We start from the raw sequence: 19,154 nt of genomic DNA, 5'->3' as shown, positions 1-19,154 counted from the left end.
AACTGACATGCAGTTTCAGCCTGCCCCCAGTTGGAAGGAGGGACATAACAAACATCACAAAATGCAAATGCTGGGTGTGGCACATTTGCTTCTTCCTCTTGTGACAGCTTGGTTAATTTAGCTCTCAAAAAGGCAAGTAGAGTGGTGTGAAAGGTCAGCACAGCACTCTTCTATTGCAACTCAACAAGAACATCATCGATCAGACTAAGGATTGTTTAAAAAAAATCACTCGTCTCCCTACCTTTCAGCGTTGGCTGGTTTGTGTGTTGGGACTTGTGTGACATTGTTCCTTTTTAATACTGTTGAATACAACAGTTTTCATATTTCCAATTGAGGCATTTTAATTGGATTCAGGACACTGCATCCATGTATGACATATCAACTTACATGCTAGTCCTGAGTTACCATAGAAATTCCTCAACTTTCCCCACTCCAAACTCCGTGTGGATCAGTTGCCTTGCTGTTTAAGACACACAATGGAGCATAATCTGAACAAACAGGAGTGTTCCCAGTTTAGCCACCAATTTAGTTTTTCTGCTCAGATTACAGTTTTTATGCAAGAAAACCAACTGGCAAAGATTTTAATTGGTGGGGAAAATGGGGAACAGCTTACATTTCCTCTTATTTTGCCCACTTCCTAACCATTCCACCCTTCAAAAGCTAAATTGCAAATATGAACATTTCTGAAAACAATTAGATAAATCATCATGAACCAAAAGTTACATGCTTAATGCTTTCAAATTTTCAGTGAGGTCAGGATCCCAAGTGAGGACATGAGCTGAAATTTCAGAGGTACAAAGCTCTGAGACAGCAATGGGCACTATGGAACTCTGAGGAGAAAGTGAGGGCTGCAGATGCTGGAGATCAGAGCTGAAAATTTGTTGCTGCAAAAGCACAGCAGGTCAGACAGCATCCAAGGAACAGGAGATTCGACGTTTCAGGCATAAGCCCTTCTTCAGGAAAAGCCCTGCTGCGCTGTTCCAGCAACACATTTTCAACTATGGAACTCTGACCAAGTTGTAACAGCCAGGTTTCACTTCTGACATAGCTCTGCTCTCAGCACCCCACTGAGGGCTTGCAACTGTCTCCAAGCCACAACCAGGGTTCATAGCCGGGGAACACTTGGGATGCACTGCACTGGATACTTGAACACAGTTAAGAAATTACAAACCTGTAATTTACTACCTTTATCTGCCAGTTTCCAACCTAGGCTGTCACGGTGCATTATCAACATGCTCTCCCTCCTTTACAAACTATCCCAAGCAGACAGAAAAGAATAAATCTTATTTGGCCCAACTTTTACCAGCCACAAGAATTAATGCAACTCAAAATTAGTTGCAAAGTCTTCTATTATGAGAAGTAAATTAAATATTTTGGAAACTGTGCTGAGATAGTACAAAGGAGTGAAAGAATAAAGTTAGCAGACATGAAGTCTGATTGCAGTTCGACATATTAAATTTACACACAGATTCTCTGTTTGTGAAACTTAAGGCAAACAACATGCAACAATGAAAGTTTTCAATCCAAACAAAACACACTAGAAACCTCATCATTCATCTGTAAACAGTGTGCAGTGTTATACAGCTACAACCCTTGGAGGAATAACAAGGCAAAAGAAACATTTCAGATTTAATTGTGCTTGATACAAAAAGATGGGACAGTTACTCTCATATCCCAAATTTTTGTCCATGGGAGAAGGTAGGAAAATAGCGAGCTCACACCATGACTCCAAGGCAAGCTACAATATACGCAAAAAATAGGACAATGTTAAAAATCACAACACCAGGCTATAGTCCATCGCTCCTTCATCAGGTGGCTGTGGAGTATAAGACAGTAATACACAATTTATAGCAAACATTTAGTGTCATTCAGTGATATACTGAACAAACCTGAATTGTTAAATCTTAAGTTATTTTGAAAAAGTGACTTAAAAGTAGTTCTTGGATTTACATACTAATGAACCAAAACCTGCATTCTAGAAGGTGAAAGTCTTAACAATCCAGATTTGTTCAATATATCACTAACTATTCACACTGCCTCTTTTGCAGATGTTTCCTTTATGAGTAGGAACAGTTTCTCTTTCTCAACTCTAGCAGTCCACTCAGTTTTGAAAACCTCAATCAAGAAAGGTTCGTTACCTACCCCCTCCCATACTCCCCATTTACAACTAGGAAAATGGCTCAGAAATCATTGAGGGTGACCATTGCAGTAAGCGTGGCCCCAATAATTCCCCCTCATCCACTAACTAGCAAACAGGGCAAAAACTAGCAGCTGTGTCTTGCCTTTTACTTTGTTCACCATGCCCAACTTCTAAACCCCTTCCACCTTCCGCTGCAAATGTGTTGCTGGTCAAAGCACAGCAGGTCAGGCAGCATCTCAGGAATAGAGAATTCGACGTTTCGAGCATAAGCCCTTCATCAGGAATAAGAGAGAGAGAGCCAAGCAGGCTGAGATAAAAGGTAGGGAGGAGGGACAAGGGGGAGGGGCGATGGAGGTGGGATAGGTGGAAGGAGGTCAAGGTGAGGGTGATAGGCCGGAGTGGGGTGGGGGCGGAGAGGACAGGAAGAGGATTGCAGGTTAGGAGGGCGGTGCTGAGTTGAGGGAACCGACTGAGACAAGGTGGGGGGAGGGGAAATGAGGAAACTGGAGAAATCTGAATTCATACCTTGTGGTTGGAGGGTTCCCAGGCGGAAGATGAAGCGCTCCTCCTCCAGCCGTCGTGTAGTTGTGTTCTGCCGGTGGAGGAGTCCAAGGACCTGCATGTCCTCGGTGGAGTGGGAGGGAGAGTTAAAGTGTTGAGCCACGGGGTGATTGGGTTGGTTGGTTCGGGCGGCCCAGAGGTGTTCTCTGAAGTGTTCCGCAAGTAAGCGGCCTGTCTCACCAATATAGAGGAGGCCACATCGGGTGCAGCGGATGCAATAGATGATGTGTGTGGAGGTACAGGTGAACTTGTGGCGGATATGGAAGGATCCCTTGGGGCCTTGGAGGGAAGTGAGTGTGGAGGTGTGGGCGCAAGTTTTACATTTCCTGCGGTTGCAGGGGAAGGTGCCGGGGGTGGAGGTTGGGTTGGTGGGGGGTGTGGAGCCGGGGGTAACAGGCCGCTTACTTGCGGAACGCTTCAGAGAACACCTCCGGGCCGCCCGAACCAACCAACCCAATCACCCCGTGGCTCAACACTTTAACTCTCCCTCCCACTCCACCGAGGACATGCAGGTCCTTGGACTCCTCCACCGGCAGAACACAACTACACGACGGCTGGAGGAGGAGCGCCTCATCTTCCGCCTGGGAACCCTCCAACCACAAGGTATGAATTCAGATTTCTCCAGCTTCCTCATTTCCCCTCCCCCCACCTTGTCTCAGTCGGTTCCCTCAACTCAGCACCGCCCTCCTAACCTGCAATCCTCTTCCTGACCTCTCCGCCCCCACCCCACTCCGGCCTATCACCCTCACCTTGACCTCCTTCCACCTATCCCACCTCCATCGCCCCTCCCCCTAGTCCCTCCTCCCTACCTTTTATCTTAGCCTGTTTGGCTCTCTCTCTCTTATTCCTGATGAAGGGCTCATGCTCGAAACGTCGAATTCTCTATTCCTGAGATGCTTACTGGCCTGCTGTGCTTTGACCAGCAACACATTTGCAGCTGTGATCTCCAGCATCTGCAGACCTCATTTTTTACCCTTCCACCTTCCCCCCTCCTCTCCAAAAAAACACCCTGACTGAGAACAGCAAATGTCAGAATCCAAAACCCAAAGCAGAGCTACATTACCAAGGTAATCAGCACTATTATAGCACTAAATTATAGCACTACACCCCATCACTTATGCTACCTTCCACCACATAGGAACAGGTTCCATAAGTAAGGGAGACATGACTATCGGGATCAATATATTTCAAAGAGGTTCCATTGAAATTCATCCATCCACTGTCTCCATTCTCAGATGACAAAATGGTTAATCTCTTTTGCAGATAGTCAATTAAAACTGAAATGCAAATGTATACTTGTAAACAAAAACCTGTTTCTCAAGATTCATTCACAATTAGACACCAACATGAACACTGCATGAGAGGAGTGTTTCATTTTGGAAGATTGATGAAATTACAGTGAAGAGCATCAAGATAGCCAGGTTTCACCACTACCAAACTATCTGGGCTTTGAGTTACACCTAGTAGCAAACATGTCCCACATCACATACTTCATAAATCACCCCTGCCATATTTGCAGAGGATTTTAAATCCACACCCTTGCAATACTTTCCTTTCCAAGCAGCAACAGTTTAGCCAGTCAGTTTTGAAACCCTCTCTGAAGGAAGGCTTGTTCCTTGCCCTCAACCATACTCCCCATTGACTGCCACATCATTTGTGAGAAATCAATTCATTTTACTTTTACAATTACACCAAATTCTCATCACTTTAATTATTTTACTGCACAATGTTACTAAACCGCTAAGTAATCTAATCTAAAAACCGAAGGTAACAGGTACAAACATCAGCACAGGATAACAAGAGCCCAGCTGAGGCTGCCTTGGTTTGCCTCTCCGTTTTGAGGGGTGTTTTTGGGGTGGAGGAAAGGAGTAAGGCCATAAGATAGAGGCACAGAATTAGGCCATTCAGTCCATCAGGTCAACTATGCCATTTGATCATGGCTGGAATGTTTCTCAACCCCATTCTCCTACCTTCGCCTCATAACCCTTGAACCCCTTACTAATCAAGAACTTCTCTTTTTCAATGGCCAGATCTATAAAAGCCCTCTGTGTCAATGAGCTCCACAGATTCACCACCCTAGTCTCTGCTACCAGTGGAAACATACTCTCCATGTCCACTCAATCAAGTATTCTGTACGTTTCTATCTGATCTCCCCCTCAATCCTGTACATCCATTAAATACGGATCCAGGGTCCTCAAATGCTTTTCATTTGACAAGCCCTTCATTCCTTGGATCATACTTGTAAATCTCCTCTGAAACTCCTCCAATGGCATCCTTCCTTAAATACAGGGTCCAAAAAGGCTCTCAATATTCCAAGCATGGTCCAGCCACAGCATATACAGCCTCAGCAATACATTTCTACTCCTGAATTCTTGTCCTCTTGAAGCGAATGCTGACTTTGCATTTGCCTTCCCAACTGCCAACTGAACCAGCATGTTAACTTTAAGAGATAGTCCTGAACCAGGACTCTCAAGATTACTAGTGCTTCAGACTTCCAAAGCCTTTTCCCACTGAGTAAATAGCCTATACTTTTCTTCCTATCAAAGTGCATAAACACTCACTTTCCCACATTGTATTCCATCTATCACTTGTCTGTCCACTTTCCATGCTTATTGAAGTCCTTTTGCAGCCTTCCCTGCTTCCACAACACTCCCTCCATCTTTGTGACAACTGCAAGATGAGCAACGCCCTCAGTTCCTTCGTCCAAGTTGTTAACATATAACCAGAATAGCTGTGGGTCCCAACACTAGCCCATGATATTCCACTAGTCACCAACTTGAAAAAGCCTCCTTTTGCCAGTCAGCCAATCCTCTGTCCATGCCAGGACCTTGCCTCGAACACCATGAGTTCTTACTGAGCAACCTCCTGTGCTGCACCATAACAAAGGCCTTCTGAAATTCTGAGTAGATCACATTGATTTGTTCTCCTTTCTCGAACTTGCTCATTGCCTTTTCAAAGAATTCTAACAGATCTGTTCGGCATAACCTCCCTTGACAAAGCCACCTGTTTTCCCTGGAGAGTCGGGGACTGAGGGGTGACCTATCGAGGTTTATGAAATCACAAGGGGCATGGATAAGAGAAACAAAGTCTCTTCCCTGAGATGGCGCAGACCAGAACTAAAGGGTATAGGTTTAGGGTGAAGGGGGAAAGATATAAAAAATAGGGGCGGCTTGTTTTTATAAAGAGGATGGTACATTTATGGAATGAGCTGCCGGTGGAATGGTGGGGGCTGGTACAATTGCAACATTTAAAAGGCATCTGGATGGGTTTATGAATAGGAAGGATTTGGAGGGATTTGATGTTGGCAGGTGGAACTAGATTGGGTTGGGCTATCTGGTTGGCATAGACGAGTTGGACTGAAGGGTCTGTTTCCATGCTGTACATCTCTATGACTCAGCCCTATTTTACCACGCACTTCCAAGTACTCTGCAATCTCATTTTGAAACGGGTTTTAAAATCTTACCAAAAACTGACGTCAGACCAACCAGCTTATAGTTTCCTGTCATCCCTAGGGTCTGAAACAGGGATGTTACATTAGCAATTTTCCAGTTCTCTGGGACTCTCCCTGACTCCAGTGATTGCTGTAAGATCAATCTCCTCTGTTCTCTCTTTCAGAATTACTGGGTGCAATCCATCTGATCCAGGTGATTTATCCACCTTCAGACCTTTCAGCTTCCATAGCACCTTCTCCGTAGCGATGGCGAATACTCTCATTTCTGCCCCGACACACTGCTGGTGTCTTCCACTCTGCCATTTCTTTGTTCCCCATTACTACCTATCCAGCCTCATTTGCCAGCAGACCAATATCTAAAAAGAATGCTGTAATAGCTAGCTTTCTCTTACATTTCATTGTTTCCCGCCTTATTGCTATTTTAAAGCTATTTGCTGGCTTTTAAAAGGGTTTCCAGAAATATTCACATTAAATGTTGTTTTTAAGCTGAAAAGTGTGTTGCTGGAAAAGCGCAGCAGGTTAGGCAGCATCCAAGGAGCAGGAGGATCGACGTTTTGGGCATAAGCCCTTCTTATGCCCAAAACATCGATTTTCCTGCTCCTTGGATGCTGCCTGACCTGCTGCGCTTTTCCAGCACCACATTTTCAGCTCTGATCTCCAGCATCTGCAGTCCTCACTTTCTCCATGTTTGTTTTTATGCTGTCTGACTTGCCTTATTAGCCACGGTTCTCTCATTCTTCCCTCTGTCTGTTTCTTCTTCTTTACCCCACAAACTCCTGCTATTGCCGCTTCACGGTTTTCCAACTAGGCTTCTCTTCCAATTAACTCAGGCTACCTCCTCCCTCAAACGTGTGTAGTTACCTTTACTCAATTGTAATATTGTTACATCTGATTCCAGCTTCTCCTCCAACTGAAGGGTGAATTCTTTCATATTATAGTGACTGCTCCCTAAGGATTCCTTCAGCCCTAGTCTACCTTTTTATACATTGCACCTCTATTTCATTTAATAAGTACTTAATTTGACTTTTAAAGATTTCATACTAGTCATTTAGTTGTAAGCCTGTAAATATTTCCCTTATTTACGTTCAATCTGAAAGTAACTAATAATAGTCAGTCAAATTAGTAGCTATCGCCAACGAGTGAGCTTAGTTCTCCTGGGATGTCACAATTTTTGTGCTGGCCCTCTGATCCTGAGCTTCAGTTTATCCTGTTAAAAACCCTTATAAGCTATAAGACAAAAAAATACAAAAAGCACCTCTTCCCCTCTGTTCCAAATTCCCAGTGCTTCCAATTTCTCTGAACTATATACTCTGGCTGTGTCTCACTCTGGATGCAACCTCTCCTTTACTGTACAAAGCTTACTGATTTCAGGGAGATAAACAGTACAAGAAAGGAGACACAACTGTCTTCTAGCAGATGACCAATCTTGAAACCCAAGAACTTCAAACCATTAACAGTTCAGAATACTCTCTTCAGATACAACTCAAATTGGAAGGACTAATTATAAGGGAGCTTGTGGGTTTTCACTTTATTCTATTAGCGGCAAAGTGACTACCACTCCTGCCTCTCAGCATCAGGTGCCCAGGCTTGATTCCACCCTGGAGTGACTTTCTCCCTAGGTTTGTGCAGTTTCTTCTTACTGCCCAAAGATGCGCAGATTAGGTGGACTGGCCATGGGAAATGCAGGGTTAGGGTGAGTCAGATGCTTAGGTAGGGTTGGTGTAGACTCAACAGGCTGAATGGCATATTCTATGATATCAAATGTATAATTGTGGGTGTGGCATGGACCAGTCACTTCCTGTACTGATTCTCTGTCACCATGATAACTATTTAGAGTGAATCCATACCTGGGAGAGGTAAATGTGTATTAAAATGTATTACCAGGGTACCTTTGCAAAGTGAACCTTCGGATGTAAAAAGTGTATGCAACAACAGGTCAGTCATAAAGCTGGTATAAAACATTGACAGCAAATTATCAAAGAATAATGCTATACTTACTGCAAATCTAAGGAGGAGACAAGACTTTCCAACACCGGAGTCTCCAATCAGCAGCAGCTTGAATAAATAGTCACTGAAATAGGTAAAAGAGAAGAGAAAGATTTGCCAAAGATTACACCAGAGACTTGAGATTCTTTAATATATTATGGCTAAAATAGTCATTTGTAGAGTGTCATCTTTCATAATTGTACCTGCATAAAAATAGAACTCTGTCACCCAAATACAATTGTGCATTTGCTGCCTTACTTCTCAATTATTATTCATGCCACACCTGAGCATCTTACGATAATAGGATTCAATGACTTAGCTTCACTGGATACTTTGTCAGATAGCCATACCCAACAGCATCTCAACTGGAATTGATATCCTTTCCAGTGTCACTCTGCACATGGGGGAAGTAAAGAGGACCAAGATCTTCAATGCCTTTAATGTAGAATATCATCCTAACATCAGATACACAACTGTTTATCCAATACCTCAAGATCATAGAAGGCCCAAATGCTTCACATGAGCTATAATGAACATTATAAAATACATGCTGGCATAGAATTCAGGCCCAGAGCTTTAAAGGAACATTTTAAAGAAGGGAAGTGAAGTAAAGAGAGAAAAAGAGGTTTCACTTGAAGTCAAACTAAGTGAACATCGATCCAAAGGAAATATCAGGAGAGATGAACTCAGTACTTATCTGAAAAGTTAAAATTTCTACTAGCTACACCTTATGCCCTCATACACCTCTCTAGCACTGGTAAGCAGAGTGTTACTGATGAAATTGTTCATTCAATGAAATATTTCAACTAATTAACATGCTTAAAGATTGCAGAAATTTAAACCAACATTTTACCTCAAACACTTTCCAAAGGCTGGGACTCTGTATCAAAACTACATTCCTGAGTTCTAAGATGTACTGTGGTTGGTGGAAAACAGATGATTCTAATGGAGGGTTGTGGTGGAACCATTCATAAATAATCAATTTTTCCTGCCGCGTATCCGACCCAGGGTAATGTTATGAGCCTTTTCTTGTTTACATCGTTAACATGAGTCTCTCAGGTTTCTTCCATGCCCTTTGAACAAGGACAACTTCTGGAAGAAAACTCAACATTAAATTAGTAATGTACTCAAAACTGAGAATGAGAAAGATTGGAAGTTTATTTGGCAGCCATGAAGAATCATGCATCTGCACTTGAAATAATCTGATGTTAAAATGGCCCTTTAAGTCACCTGTATCAATAATCCAGTCTTGAAGAGTCATATCAAACTTGGAACCTTAACTGTTTCCCTCTCCACAGATGCTACCAGACCTGCTTTCTATATGTAGAGTCATAGAGATGTACAGCATGGAAACAGACCCTTCGGTCCAACCCGTCCATGCCGACCAGATATCCCAACCCAATTTCGTCCCACCCGCCAGCACCCGGCCCATATCCCTCCAAACTCTTCCTATTCATATACCCATCCAAATGCCTCTTAAATGTTGCAATTGTACCAGCCTCTGCCACTTCATTCCATACAAGTACCACCCTCTGTGAAAAGGTTGCCCCATAGGCCTGTTTTATATCTTTCCCCCTCACCCTGAACCATGCCCTCGAGTTCTGGACTACCCCCCTCCCACCCCAGGGAAAAGACTTTGCCCTATTTACCCTATCCATGCCCCGACCTGAGGAAGGGCTTATGCCTGAAACGTCTATTCTCCTGATCCTCGGATGCTGCCTGGCCTGCTGTGTTTTTCCAGCTCATTTTTAAACTCTGGTCTAGAATATATACATTATTACATTTGAGTAGCACACATTTGGCAAAACTCTGCTTTGGTGAGCAGTGTGAAGTACATCACTGGGCACTGCTGATCCAGGTAAAACTTGGTCTAGGCCAGGAGGCTAATAGGTTGTCACAGTACATTTGGGAAATGCAGGTGGAGTGCCCTGGTCACCTACATGTATAAACACCATCTCAGGATCAGCAAATGCCCCTTTCCTAATTAGTGCTTCCAACATGTTTTTCATCAACCAAGAATTCCCTTCTCTGTACTACACTTCTGACCCTTTCTCCTCCATCCAGACTTCCCCTATTCTATCCACCAGCCACTGTAATTCAATAGATTAAAAGCTACAAATTTCCCTCATTACAGCACAATGGCAGCACTGAATGCATCTTCTCCCCACACGTCCCCATCCCCATTTCAATTCCCTATCCTCCCTTGTCCATTCTTCAAACACCATGACCATTCCTTCACCATCCCACAGATCCTTCTCATGCAGAGAAAATGCTATACCTGATCTTTCACCCTCTCCCTTTCCACTGCTCAAGGGCAGACCCAACTCCTTTCCAGGTGAAATAACCATTTACTGTTCACAATGTAGTATCCTCTATGCTGGGAAAGGGCAACGATGATTACACCATCACCTTGTTGAACACATTCACTCAATCTGCATGACCTCAAGTCTCACCACTCAACACAACCACAGTTGATACTGGGTTTCAACACCATTTTTCTGCCTACTCCCCACAGCGCATGATTCTCAGACACCAAAAATCTATCAATCCCATCCTTAAAAGCACTCTGATGGAGCATCGTATCTCCCTGGAGCAACAAATTACTAACATTTACTTTCAGGAAGAGATGTTCCTTATCTCAGCGTTAAAAGACTGGCACCTTATACTTAGACGGTGACCCCTTTGTTCTCAATTTCTCAGTGTCTACCCCAAACTCCTTCCCTTCAGAGAATTTTCTTTGCCAGACACTTTGGGATTGACTGCTTCCAGCACTAGTTTTTGCTGTTTGGTTTGCATCATATCCCACAGTGACGTGGATGGAGCTAACTGGGAGCAAATCTGGACCTTGCTTCATTGAGAACGAGCCAGATTAGACTTGTAATAACCCCTGCATTTATTATAGTTGTGCTTTCACAGTTCAGAAACATACTAATTTAAAGAACAATTTGATACATAGACTGAGTTGGCAGGAAAGAAAAAGATGGAGAAAGGGGTGGAAAACGCAAAACTAGACTTTCAGCAAACACTGACTTGATATCAACTATTCATTCACCTCAAAAATACAGACTTGAGTGAAATAGAAATTTGCTAGTGTCCTTGTCTTTTGTTCACAACAGATCAGAAATAGCTGCTCAAACCAACTTTCTGCATATTTCATCCTCTAGAAATCATATCCAAAAACAAAGACAACAAAGTTCACATTCTAGGATTTATAAATGATATAATTAAAACCTGTGTACACTCATTTTAGTTGTACATTCTACTTTTAATTCTGCATTGCTCAAGTGCTTTACCAACTTCACTAGCTCTGCAAAACGTATGATTCAATTGTGTCATCTACTTAGATTTGAAATATGTTGTACCCTTAACTCTCAGGTTTGTGGTCAAGCAAATAACTTGCTTGCATTTGACATTGTTTAAAATGACAGACATGTACATTCAGTAATTGCCAACCTTCTGTACAAATCCTGAAACTAAGTCACAACACCATTTGCAATCCTCATTTGAACCCTCAGCCAAGCTACTCCAGAATACAAAATACCCCAAATATTCTAAAATGAGCTAACTGATATATAGTGTGTAATACTAACATGGAACAAATTACCCCGATCACCAGGACAAAAGAATAATGACTAACTTCAGACTGGCTGTATTCAGTAAACAAACACAAATAAATCTTTTCCAATACTGTCAAAGATATCCAGCCACTGTGCAGAAGTCTCATATTACATCACAGATCCACATGACAATATTAGCCAATGCTCCTCAAGCATTAGCTCAACATATGCCAAGTCAGTTTGGATTCTCTCAGGTGACTTGGGAGTGTACTTTGAGGCTTTTAAATATAATCCACGATGTCATATAGCGTTGGGTGGCAAGTAGGTCTTGTGCAAATGCGATACAGTTGCAAGTGGCATAACTGTATGTACTAACCTCAAGTGAAGTAGCAATTTTGTCAATTACTCATTTTCAGATCAATATAAAAGTTTGTTCATTTACAAAATATAGTACAGTATTTTGAAATAAATATTTCAGTTACTGTTCAAAATGGATCAGTTTTAAAAAGTAATTGCTTCAACGTGTAAAGCCTCCAACTGCTTACTTTTTTAAAAAACAATGATAGTACATGAAAGTAAAACACTTTTGTTATGTGAACATGTCCAACTTGTGTTTCGCTATATTCATTGGAGCATCGGTTATTTAAATGTTATTACTTCAATAAATATTGCACTATTTTTTTTTAACTGCATTATTTCATCAGTAAGATTAGCAATATACAATTTGAAATCACAAGTATACACAAATGCAAGGAATGATCTCAAATTCAGATTCTGGCAGCATGCATGTATATAGCAGCTGCCATGAAGCAAGATATTCTGAGGTAACATATAGGGGAGCAATCAGACAATATTGACACTGAGTTGAAAGAAGGAATCTGAGAATGGATGATTAAATGCTTGGTCAAAGAGGAATATTTTGAGGACTATGTTAAAGACAGAAAAAGAGAAGTGGGTTTGCAATAGAATTCCAAAGCCTCCAAGTGCAAATATCATGACTTTGTGGGGGTGGGGATACTCAAGGTCAAGGTTGGAGGAATGAAGCGTTCTGAGGATTAGGGTTGGTTATAGATAAGGTTGCGAAGACAAGGATGAGAATTTTAAGCAAAGCGCTTGTGTGTCTGGAAAAGTTAATGAGATAATAATGGATGAGTGGGACTTGCTGCAAATCAGCCAATAGACAGTTCAGGATTGTTCAGGATGAGTTCAGGATTGAAACACGAAAATCAAGAGGTCAGCCAGGAAAGTACAGAAATTATTGAGTCTGGAAACAAAAAGGGACAAGGGTTTCTGCAGCAGATGCACTGAGCCAGAGTGAAGATTGGCATAGTGATGCGAAAAGGTTGCAGCAAAACCATCAAAAGGTTTAATAGCACAAACGTGTGCTTCGTTCAGCTGGCAGCACTTCAATCGAAATATTATTACACAAGGTTAAGAGTTTGAAGCCCCCACAACAGAATTTACATATCATCTAGACTAAACAGCTCACTGCATGCACTGATGGTTGCTGAGTTGTCACAAGTACCACAGATGAAACCAGCCTCAAATCCAAATACATCTTGACTGATTGTTGTTAGCTGAAGCGTTATGTTTTGTGTAATTTACACTGATAAATGTTATTACATAAATATAGGATATTTGCAAACCTCACTTAGGCTGTCATTCGTTCACAATGAACTGAAGCATACCAACTGAAAGGCCTTCGCTCAAGTTATACGTAGATTGCTTAAAAGTGCTTAAGCAATTTAGAAATTGTTTCCTAACTGGTTCCTTTCAAGAAGCTGATCTGTCATCCTCTGTGTAGGAGTCATTATATGCAAGACCAGACATGAAGCACTGCGATTTCAGGCCCATTGAAAACAAAGCCTGGGATGAACCAGTCTCTCTCATTTGTCACTGACTTGCAATTTGTATAAAGTGGCCCTATGGCCAACAAAATTATTACAAAATGTCAGTCAATTTGAATGTATGTTCACTAGTTTTGAATTATTAAACTATTATAAAGCATTAACATGACTCTTCAGCTGCACAAACAGAAGTGACATTCCAGAGCGCTTATGCTGAGTGTTCATTAGTTCGCAAGGTCCACGTGACAGACACCTGACATCCTGGGCGGATCACATTAGAATAGGTCAGGAAAGTATGCCAAAAGCCCTTTACCAACTGCACAGTTCTTCCAAAAGATATTCTATTAACTGTAAAGATCAACATCTAGGAGTGTCCAGAATTGAGGAAAAAAATACCATGCAAAATCAGGCCTGAAAAGAATTGAAACAGGACAAAACAGCAAACAGGACTGTGGGAACAGCAGACTCTCCACTTCAGAGTTGGACAGGGGTGGGGGGAGAAGAGGCTATTCAGCATACCATGAGGCAGCCTGACAGGAACAGGACAAGGCAATTCACAATGCTGGTATAAGGGAGAGGGTAATAGAATGCCATCAGTTAGTTTGCACTGCCATTCAAATACACCGCAACTGATCTATAACAATTCAAATGACACAGCTTCAGCCAATAGCCCTTAGACAAAAAAATGGGTAATGGTGGAGAGGGTATGGGTGGAGGATAGTTCGTGGATAAGAAAGAGAGAGAGCGTGGCAAGGGAGAGATCATTAGAAAAGAGGAGAGAAGCAGGAAATGAAGGGAAAATAGGAAGAGAGAGAGGCAGGGGAAGGGGGGGGGGAGGAGAGAGAGAGACGGGGAACGGGGGGGGGGAGAGGGAGACGGGGAACGGGGGGGGGAGAGAGGGAGACGGGGAACGGGGGGGGGAGAGGGAGACGGGGAACGGGGGGGGGAGAGAGGGAGGGAGACGGGGAACGGGGGGGGGAGAGAGGGAGACGGGGAACGGGGGGGGGAGAGGGAGACGGGGAACGGGGGGGGGGGGGGGAGGGAGGGAGACGGGGAACGGGGGGGGGGGGGGAGGGAGGGAGACGGGGAACGGGGGGGGGGGGGAGAGAGGGAGACGGGGAACGGGGGGGGGGAGAGGGAGACGGGGAACGGGGGGGGGGGGGGGGAGGGAGGGAGACGGGGAACGGGGGGGGGGGGGAGGGAGACGGGGAACGGGGGGGGGGGGGGAGAGGGAGGGAGACGGGGAACGGGGGGGGGAGAGGGAGACGGGGAACGGGGGGGGGAGAGGGAGGGAGACGGGGAACGGGGGGGGGAGAGGGAGGGAGACGGGGAACGGGGGGGGGAGAGGGAGGGAGACGGGGAACGGGGGGGGAGGGAGACGGGGAACGGGGGGGGGGAGGGAGGGAGGGAGACGGGGAACGGGGGGGGAGGGAGGGAGGGAGGGGGGAACGGGGGGGAGGGAGGGAGGGGGAACGGGGGGGAGGGAGGGAGGGAGGGAGGGGGGAACGGGGGGAGACGGGGAAAGGGGGAGAAGGGGGGAGAAGGGGAAAGGGGGGAAAGGGGGAGGGGGAAGGGGGAAAGGGGGAGGGGGAACTGGGGAAAGGGGGAGGGGGAACTGGGGGAATGGAGGAAGGGAGGAGGTGGGGGGGAGATGGGGAAGGGGGGGGTGGGGGGGATGATGGGGAAGGGGGGGGTGGGGGGGATGATGGGGAGGGGGGGGGATGATGGGGAAGGGGGGGTGGGGGGGGGTGATAGGGAAGGGGGGGGTGGGGGGGGATGATGGGAAGGGGGGGGTGGGGGGGGATGATGGGGAAGGGGGGGTGGGGGGGGAGATGGGGAAGGGGGGTGGGGGGGGAGATGGGGAAGGGGGGTGGGGGGGGAGATGGGAGAGGGGGGGTGATGGGGAAGGGGAGGTGGGGGGGTGATGGGGAAGGGGGGGGGGGGGGGGGTGATGGGGAAGGGGGGGTGGGGGGGTGATGGGGAAGGAGGGGTGGGGGGGGATGATGGGGAAGGGGGGGTGATGGGGAAGGGGGGGTGATGGGGAAGGGGGGGTGATGGGGAAGGGGGGGTGGGGGGGGTGATGGGGAAGGGGGGTGATGGTGAAGGGGGGGTGATGGTGAAGGGGGGGTGATGGTGAAGGGGGGGTGATGGTGAAGGGGGGGTGGGGGGGGTGATGGGGAAGGGGGGTGATGGTGAAGGGGGGGTGATGGTGAAGGGGGGGTGATGGTGAAGGGGGGGTGATGGTGAAGGGGGGGTGATGGTGAGGGGGGGTGATGGTGAAGGGGGGGTGATGGTGAAGGGGGGGTGATGGTGAAGGGGGGGTGATGGTGAAGGGGGGGTGATGGTGAAGGGGGGGTGATGGTGAAGGGGGGGTGATGGTGAAGGGGGGGTGATGGTGAAGGGGGGGTGGGGGGGTGATGGGGAAGGGTGGGGTGGGGGGGGTGATGGGGAAGGGGGGGGTGATGGGGAAGGGGGGGGTGGGGGGGTGATGGGGAAGGGGGGGTGGGGGGGAGATGGGGAAGGGAGGGAGATGGGGAAGGGGGGTGGGGGGGGAGATGGGGAAGGGGGGTGGGGGGGGAGATGGGGAAGGGGGGTGGGGGGGGGAGTTGCGGAAGGGGGGGTGGGGAGGGAGATGGGGGAAGGGGGTGGGGAGAGATGGGGGAAGGGGCTGTGTGGGGGAGTGGGGGAGTGAGATGGGGAAGGCAAGAGGCGGAGCCTGCTCAGTGGCCTCCTGCCCCCGCCCTGGGGGGGGGAGGGGGTGGGGAAGGGGGGGAAAGGGGGGGGGGGGTGGGGAAGGGGGGGAGGGGGGGGGAGGGGGTGGGGAAGGTGGGGAAAGGGGGGGAGGGGGTGGGGAAGGTGGGGAAAGGGGGGGAGGGGGTGGGGAAGGTGGGGAAAGGGGGGGAGGGGGTGGGGAAGGTGGGGAAAGGGGGGGAGGGGGTGGGGAAGGTGGGGAAAGGGGGGGGGGGGTGGGAAGGTGGGGAAAGGGGGGGGGTGGGTGGGGAAGGTGGGGAAAGGGGGGGGGTGGGTGGGGAAAATGGGGAAAGGGGGGGGGGGGGGGGGAGATGGGGAAGGGGGGGGAGATGGGGAAAGGGGGGGGAGATGGGGAAAGGGGGGGGAGATGGGGAAAGGGGGGGAGATGGGGAAAGGGGGGGAGATGGGGAAAGGGGGGGAGATGGGGAAAGGGGGGGAGATGGGGAAAGGGGGGGAGATGGGGAAAGGGGGGGAGATGGGGAAAGGGGGGGAGATGGGGAAAGGGGGGGAGATGGGGAAAGGGGGGGAGATGGGGAAAGGGGGGGAGATGGGGAAAGGGGGGGAGATGGGGAAAGGGGGGGAGATGGGGAAAGGGGGGGAGATGGGGAAAGGGGGGGAGATGGGGAAAGGGGGGGAGATGGGGAAAGGGGGGGAGATGGGGAAAGGGGGGGAGATGGGGAAAGGGGGGGAGATGGGGAAAGGGGGGGAGATGGGGAAAGGGGGGGAGATGGGGAAAGGGGGGGAGATGGGGAAAGGGGGGGAGATGGGGAAAGGGGGGGAGATGGGGAAAGGGGGGGAGATGGGGAAAGGGGGGGAGATGGGGAAAGGGGGGGAGATGGGGAAAGGGGGGGAGATGGGGAAGGGGGGGAGATGGGGAAAGGGGGGGAGATGGGGAAAGGGGGGGAGATGGGGAAAGGGGGGGAGATGGGGAAAGGGGGGGAGATGGGGAAAGGGGGGGAGATGGGGAAAGGGGGGGAGATGGGGAATGGGGGGGGAGATGGGGAATGGGGGGGAGATGGGGAATGGGGGGGAGATGGGGAATGGGGGGGAGATGGGGAAAGGGGGGGGGAGATGGGGAAAGGGGGGGGAGATGGGGAAAGGGGGGGGAGATGGGGAAAGGGGGGGGAGATGGGGAAAGGGGGGGAGATGGGGAAAGGGGGGGGAGATGGGGAAAGGGGGGGGAGATGGGGAAAGGGGGGGGGGGGAGAGGGGGAATGGAGGGGGAGGATCTATGCGGGGAGCTGAAGGGAAGAGGCGGGGCCTGCTCAGTGGCCCCCTGCCCCCGCCCTACGCCTCCGGTGGAGTGACGGGGGGGGGGGGGGTACAGGGGTCTCCCTGGGGCCTAGCCCCGGTGTTGAGGCGCTCCCTCCCCCTCCCCCTGGTGACTCTCACCGCCCGCGGGGGGGGGGGGGATGGGGGATGGGGGGGGATGGGGGATGGGGGGCCCTTCCTTCCTGGCGGCCGGCCTCCCTCCCTCCCTCCGGAAGGCGGCTCCGCTGCACTGCAGCCGCTAGGCCCCGGGGAGCCGGTGCCCGTGCACCGACACCGACAGAGAGAGAGAAGCGACACTTACTACTCGGGATTCATGGTTGACATCTCACTCTGGCACCCCCGCTCCGCTACAACTGCGTGCCCTCTCTCTATATATATCTCTGTCTCTAATTCTCTGTCTGTCGGCTCCAAGGTTTTGATTGGCCTCTCCTCTCCTTCCCCTTCCCCCAGCGCTCGGGCGGTTGCGGTTGTGTCTGGCTGTCTCTCCTCGCTGTGGTGACGGAGGGGAGCGGCCCTCTTCTCCCTCCGGATCGCTCCTCACTCACTGCCCAAAATGGCGGACCGCTCCGACCAGGAAATAACAAGCCCGGCCGCCGATCCCGCCGCCTGCTGGGAGCTGTAGGCGCATGACGTCAGCGGGCGCCGGCCCGCCCGGACCCGCCCGACAGCGGACTCCAATCCCCACAAGGCACCGCGCTCACCCCCCGGAGCGGCGCCGCGCGTGCGCAGGCAGCCTCTCCCCGCGCCTCGCCCTCGCGCATGCCCGCGGTCCTCCACCCTTCCCTCCCACACCCCGACAACCGGGTTGCGTCATCGGTGAACACGTGGCAGCCTGAGCTGGCCAGGAAGGAGACAGAGTGGGGGCAATGGGAGGGTTCACAATGGCATTGTGTCTCTGTGTGTGTGTGTGAGAGACTGGGGCTATTGGGAACTGAAGAAGTACAGCACAGAAAACATCCTAGAACTGTTTTGCATAACAATACTTTCATTTTTTTTATTAATTCATCCATTAGGATTTGGGTGGCACAACATTTTATTCCTCTTCATAATCACCACTTAGACTGAATGGCTTTTTCACAGGGCAGTTAAGAATCACTCACATAGCTTTGGGTCTGAATTCACCTGGAGGCCCCGACTGGGTCAGGGTCATACAGATTTTGTTCCCTTGATCGTTTTGATGCAGCTCAAATAAAGGCTTAAGACGGTGGATACTAGAAATACAGAAGATTAAAATACACCTTCCAGTTCTGAAGAAGTCGTACCAGACTCGGATGTTAACTCTGTTGTTCTCTCCACAGATGCAGCCAGACCTGGTTTATAGTCTCATAGAGTCATAGGGTGCTGGCAGGTGGAACTAGATTGGGTTGGGAATATCTGGTCGGCATGGTCAGGTTGGACCGAAGGGTCTGTTTCTTCAGCAATTTCTTTGTTTTGGGTTTTTACACCAATCAGCAATGGTTACATGCTCACCATAAGGCTGGGTATTTTACCAGATTTGAAATGATTCATCTTTCAATATGTGACATGAGGGGAATTTGAGCCCACGTCTGCAGAGCATTGGTCTGTGTCTATGGATTATTAGATTTCAA

General features: G+C 48.4%; 1 protein-coding gene across 1 annotated transcript in view; it reads right to left on the bottom strand.

Annotated features, from left to right (window-relative positions):
- LOC132819909 (ras-related protein ORAB-1) overlaps positions 1 to 18,150 on the bottom strand; it is a 29,030-nt gene extending 10,880 nt beyond the window's left edge. Inside the window, exons 1-2 of the mRNA XM_060831875.1 lie at positions 17,867 to 18,150; positions 8,151 to 8,223 (exon numbers count right to left, since the gene is read on the bottom strand). Coding sequence (XP_060687858.1) covers positions 8,151 to 8,223; positions 17,867 to 17,889 — 96 coding nt within the window. The 5' untranslated portion in view covers positions 17,890 to 18,150. The remainder of the gene's footprint in view (positions 1 to 8,150; positions 8,224 to 17,866) is intronic.
- Positions 18,151 to 19,154: the final 1,004 nt, after the last annotated feature.

This window comes from Hemiscyllium ocellatum, chromosome 10 (assembly GCF_020745735.1).
Source record: "Hemiscyllium ocellatum isolate sHemOce1 chromosome 10, sHemOce1.pat.X.cur, whole genome shotgun sequence".
NCBI lineage: Eukaryota > Metazoa > Chordata > Chondrichthyes > Orectolobiformes > Hemiscylliidae > Hemiscyllium > Hemiscyllium ocellatum.
The sequence above is the reverse complement of the archived record's forward strand: the minus strand, read 5'-3'. Positions and strand labels throughout refer to the sequence as shown.